This window comes from Phaseolus vulgaris, chromosome 6 (assembly GCF_000499845.2).
Source record: "Phaseolus vulgaris cultivar G19833 chromosome 6, P. vulgaris v2.0, whole genome shotgun sequence".
NCBI lineage: Eukaryota > Viridiplantae > Streptophyta > Magnoliopsida > Fabales > Fabaceae > Phaseolus > Phaseolus vulgaris.
Genome location: NC_023754.2, coordinates 4,624,832 through 4,629,858, shown reverse-complemented (window position 1 = coordinate 4,629,858; position 5,027 = coordinate 4,624,832). Strand labels below are relative to the sequence as shown.

The following is a 5,027-nucleotide window of genomic DNA, read 5'->3' as shown; positions in this document are numbered from 1 at the left end:
ATAGGGATGAGTTTGGCAACATCCAAACAAACAAGAAGAGGATTCTGCAGGATTTGGAGGCCTTAGATTCCCAGGATTGCATAAACGGCCTTGGGGAAGATGATAGGCTGAAGAGGTATGAGTTGGTAGGTCGCTTGAAGGAAACTGAAAAGAAACTAGACTCCCTCATTTGTCAAAAAGCTAGAGCAAAATGGTTCAAGTACGGGGACACGTGCACCAAGTTTTTTCACTCATCTCTGAGGTGGAGAAGACTTAGGAATGAGGTGAAAGGGGTTGAGGTTGGTGGTATCTGGTGCGAGGAACCTTGTACAGTGCGTCAAGAAGCCAAGAAACTTTTTGAAAACAGATTTACAGCTACGAAGGACTTTGGTGTTAGACTTGACATGGTTGATTTTAAGTCCCTATCCAGGGAGGATAATATATCCCTAACAACCGCTTTTTCTGAGCAAGAGATTAGAGATGTGGTGTGGCTCTGTGATGGTTCGAAGAGACCAGGGCCAGATGGTTTTAACATGAACTTTATCAAGAAAAGCTGGGAGGTTCTAAAAGACGACATAGTAGCAGCGACGACCATTTTTCATGAAAATGGGCATATTCCAAAGGGTTGTAATGCGTCCTTCGTAGCTCTTATACCCAAGGTAAAAGATCCGGTTATGCTTGAGCAATACAGACCTATCTCCCTAGTAGGTGCAGTCTACAAGATTATTTCGAAAATTTTGGCCGGAAGGATGAAGAAAGTCATCGGTTCTGTCATTGAGGAATGCCAATCGGCTTTCTTAAAAAATAGAGGGATTCTGGACAGTGTGCTCTTGGCCAACGAGGTGGTATAGGACCTGATGAGGGGTGGAAAGAGTGGTTTGTGCTTTAAGGTGGATTTTGAAAAAGCCTACGACTCAGTCAGATGGGAGTTCCTATATGAAATGTTAAATAGGATGGGGTTCGATAACAGATGGGTCAGGTGGATCAAAGGTTGCCTGGAAAGCGCAACGGTGTCTGTGCTTGTCAACGGTAGCCCTACCGAGGAGTTCAAGCCGTCGAGAGGGTTAAGGCAGGGCGATCCTCTCGCTCCTCTTTTGTTTATAGTGGTTGCGGAAGGGCTGGCTGGGCTGGTAAGGCAAGGTGTGAAGGCAAATCTCCTATCTGGTATAAAAGTAGGAAGAAAAGAGGTAGAAATTACCATCCTTCAGTACGCAGATGACACTCTTTTTCTATGTCAGGACTCCTTCAGTAATGTTATCACCTTGAAGTCTATTCTCAGGGGGTTTGAGTTAGCCTTAGGGTTGAAGATTAACTTCCATAAGTCTAAACTAGTAGGCATAAATGTCTTGGAAAGCAATTTGGACTGCTATGCAAAGACTCTGAATTGTGGCCAGATGGTTGTACCTATCAACTACCTAGGCTTAGAAGTGGGGGGTAATCCGAGGAAGAAAATTTTCTGGGAACCTGCCCTAAACAAACTAAAGTCTAGGCTTAATGTGTGGAAAGGGAGGTTTCTCTCAATGGCAGGTAGATTGTGCTTAATCAAATCTGTGTTATCTGCTACACCGCTATACTACCTGTCTCTTTTCAAAGCACTGGAGGTGGTCTGTAAAAGTATCATTAGCATTCAAAGGAGGTTCCTATGGGGGTGGGGAAAGGAGAAGATGTCTATATCTTGGGTTAGCTGGAGAGACTTGTGCAGAACAAAAGAGGAAGGTGGATTGGGAATCAGAGACATTCGGAAGTTTAATTATGCTCTTATGGCAAAGTGGATGTGGCAGTATAGCTCTGACGAGAAAGGGAGGTGGAAGGAAGTGATTGAATCGAAGTACGGTCTGGGTATTAATAGTGACTCTGTGCCTATCAAATATCAGTCTTGGTGGTGGAGGGATTTGACGAGCATATATAGGGAGGGCGGTGGAGACGGGTGGTTCCAAGACGAAGTTGGATGGAGAATAGGGAGTGGAGATAAAATTCGTTTCTGGGAGGATGTGTGGGTAGGAAATTCAAAGCTAAAAACTTTGTTCCCAAGACTGTACTCCCTGTCGTTAAACCAAGGCCACAAGTTGGAAGAAGTGGGAGAATGGGAAGGCTCGATATGGAGGTGGTCCTTAAGATGGAAGAGAGGTAGATTTGAGTGGGAAACCTCAATAGAAGCTGAGCTGGAAGGCCTCATAGCCAGGGTCAAAGTAAAGAAGGATGAAAAGGATGCTCTCGAGTGGAGAAGTGAGGCTAATGGGTGCTTCACAGTGAGCTCCGCGTATGAGTGCCTAGTCAGTGCGACTAGGGGCCCTCAAATTGATGTTTTCAAACACCTTTGGAAGACGAAGACGTTCCCCAATGTTATGTTCACAGCCTGGAGGGTGTTGCTGAACAGAATTCCAACTAGGATGTGCTTGAGAAGGAGAGGGGTTTTACTGGACACATATGTATGTGCTCTGTGTGAACTTAAGGAAGAGTCCTGCCAACATCTCTTCCTGGAGTGTAAGGTTGCTAGTCGTGTATGGGATCTTTGCCTTAGATGGATTGGAATTCTCTACGTCCAACATAACGATGTTAGGAACCATTTTGAAAGTTTTATGTTGACCCAGGGCAGTAACGAACAAAATCAGATATGGAAAGGGGTTTGGGCTACCATTATACGGTGCTTGTGGAATCATAGGAATTCAGTAGCTTTTAATCAAGGGGTTGTGGATGAGGAAGAAGTCCTTCAAAAGGCCCAGCTAAAGTCATGGTTATGGTTAAAACATAAGGGGAATAAATTTACCTACTCTTTTTCTGATTGGGTGTTGAACCCAATGATTTGTATCAGTAGCTATAAGTAGTATCTGTGCTGCTGTGGAATGTCTGAAGTTTGTTGGTTGGTGGCGGAACAGAGAAAGGAAGGGGGTTAGTTTTTTTGGTGAACCTACATGCTGTACAGAGGATGGTTGTGGAGTGGAGTGGATGTATGAGTGGTTGAATTTGGAGCAGGGATCTTGCTGGCAGTATGAGTTGAGGTCTAAGAAGGTGCTAGTTTCGAGCTGAGACCGGTCAGATAAAATCTTGTCCACCTGTTCTCTGTTTGTCTCAGCTTTAGGTCCCTGTTGGTGCAAGTATATTCAGGTCACGGGTGTGAATATGCCGGAGTTGTGTGGAAGCACCTTAGGCGCTGCAGAAGCTAGTTTGCAAAAGAAAGGAATTAAAGTCCTCTCATGGCTAGGATGGGAATGGCGTGCCCATTGGAAGAAAGGCTGGTGTTGGGATTCTAATGTTGGCTGCAGTTCGTCAATGGAATATCAGTATGAGTCTGCTGTTGACTCTGATGAAGGTGTCTTTGGTAGATGATGGAAGTGAGAGTTCAAGGGGTACCCCTAATCCGCTTGGGATGCAATTGTAGGAAGTGATCTGGGTGGCTGTCGAGCCGTGGGACTAATCCCGGGATGGTCAGGCTTTTTATGCTGGAGACACCTCGCATGGTTGAGTGTAAGTACTGATTGCCTGGACTGTATTCTATGGGGATGTCTTCAGCTATATACGAGATTTGGGTTTTCACTGACCAAGCATTACCAAAAGATCTCATCAAAAGAGGAATGACAATTAAGGATATCTGATGGAGATCAAGCTCAAGAGGACATGGAGGCCAATCAACAAGATCAAGAAGAGGTAGAGGCACAAATGGAGGACGCCCATGGAGGTCAAAGCCCACCTCAAAGGATTACAAGAAGCATGTTCAAAGCTTTGGGAGCTAGGGGACATTTATTTTCTCTTTTTGTAATTTCTTTAGTTGAAGGTGCTTAGAGGGAAACATTAGAAACCTCTTTTGTTTTAGCATCTTTTAGGCTTTAGTTAGGAGCTTTAGGAGGGGGGGGGGGTGTATTAGTAGATAGGTGTAGGAGTAGAATAGGAGGTGCCAAAGTGAAGGAAAGAGTCACACCTTCCTCATGCATGGAGTAGGCGCCGGTTTTGAATAGTTTTAGGAGGGAATTTTGAATTCTCTTAGCTTTGTTTTTCAGCACCTTAGGCTATAAATAGAGGTGCTCTCCTTGTATTTTTCAGATTGGAATTAATCTAAGAAAACTCTACTCAAATTTTGAGTGAACTTTGGAGAGCTTTTGGAGCCTTCTTCTCTAGTCTTATCTTGATGGATCAATGGAGTCCTCAAGTGGCGGCATCACTCTCATCTAGGAGCATTCCACACTTCTAGTGGCGAGATCATCCATCATTCTTCCATCTTCATGAGCATTCTCTTCTCCTTCCTTCCTTCTCTTTCAATTGTTCATGTTGTCTTGTGTTCTTGAGTTTTTTGGTTCGGTTATTCTAATTTTCCAACAAGTATTTTTTGTTCTTGCCTTTTAATTTCACTTTTGTTCGGTTCAATTGTGTTCTTCTTCAATTCTGTTCGGTTCCTTTTAGTTTCACCTCTTTTTGTTGATTCAATTTGACAATATGTGGAACATCCAAATGAGTTTGGGATTTGGTACTAGTTTTTGGTGAGTTCTTGTCTTAGAACAATGATCCAACTCTAAGAAAAGTGCCTCTATAATGTCCAGCTCAAGGTGATTCCTAAGAATGTCAAGAATCATTCTCTATATGGCTAGTGGAATCACATAAATATCTCTGCCTCTCATGGCCTTCGCCTTGCGATAGAGGACTATCCTTATGCTGTTGTTGGACTTGAAATATGGAATGCTCTTAATATGTGGGCACGAGATTACGTCTCTCTGTATTATTCAGAAGATGATGCAGTTCAACAAGATACTGAATTGCAAACATGGTGGAAGGAAGTTGTGGAGAAAGGTCACGGTGACTTAAAAGCTGCACAATGGCCAAAACTGCAAACTTCTGAATAGTTGGTTGAAACTTGCACTACCATTATATGGATTGCTTCAGCTCTTCATGCTGCTATTAATTTTGGACAGTATCCTTATGGAGGTTACTTTCTGAACCGTCCTACACAATTCCTTTTCATGTCTGCGGGTGTATAATCTGAAGTTATGCAGATTTGAAGTTTTTTACCTATGCTGGTTGGTTTTCTTTTGGTTTAAAGCTTTGTCTTTCATATAAAG

The 5,027-nt window shown here is 43.3% G+C and overlaps 1 protein-coding gene across 1 annotated transcript; it reads left to right on the top strand.

Annotated features, from left to right (window-relative positions):
* The first annotated feature begins 836 nt into the window (after positions 1-836).
* On the top strand, positions 837-4,811 carry LOC137833261 (uncharacterized). Its single transcript, XM_068641622.1, has 5 exons — positions 837-2,713; positions 2,833-2,927; positions 3,053-3,298; positions 3,359-3,444; positions 4,560-4,811. The coding sequence occupies exons 1-5, from the start codon at positions 837-839 to the stop codon at positions 4,809-4,811; spliced, it is 2,556 nt and encodes an 851-aa protein (XP_068497723.1).
* Positions 4,812-5,027: the final 216 nt, after the last annotated feature.

Bases quoted from the DNA above. Each gene is read 5' to 3' on its own strand.
- LOC137833261 (XM_068641622.1), top strand. From the start codon at position 837: ATGAGGGGTGGAAAGAGTGGTTTGTGCTTTAAGGTGGATTTTGAAAAA. The intron at 2,714-2,832 runs GTTATGGTTAAA...GAATGTCTGAAG, and splicing joins AAGGCCCAGCTAAAGTCATG to TTTGTTGGTTGGTGGCGGAA. The intron at 2,928-3,052 runs GTATGAGTGGTT...TGTTTGTCTCAG, and splicing joins GGTTGTGGAGTGGAGTGGAT to CTTTAGGTCCCTGTTGGTGC.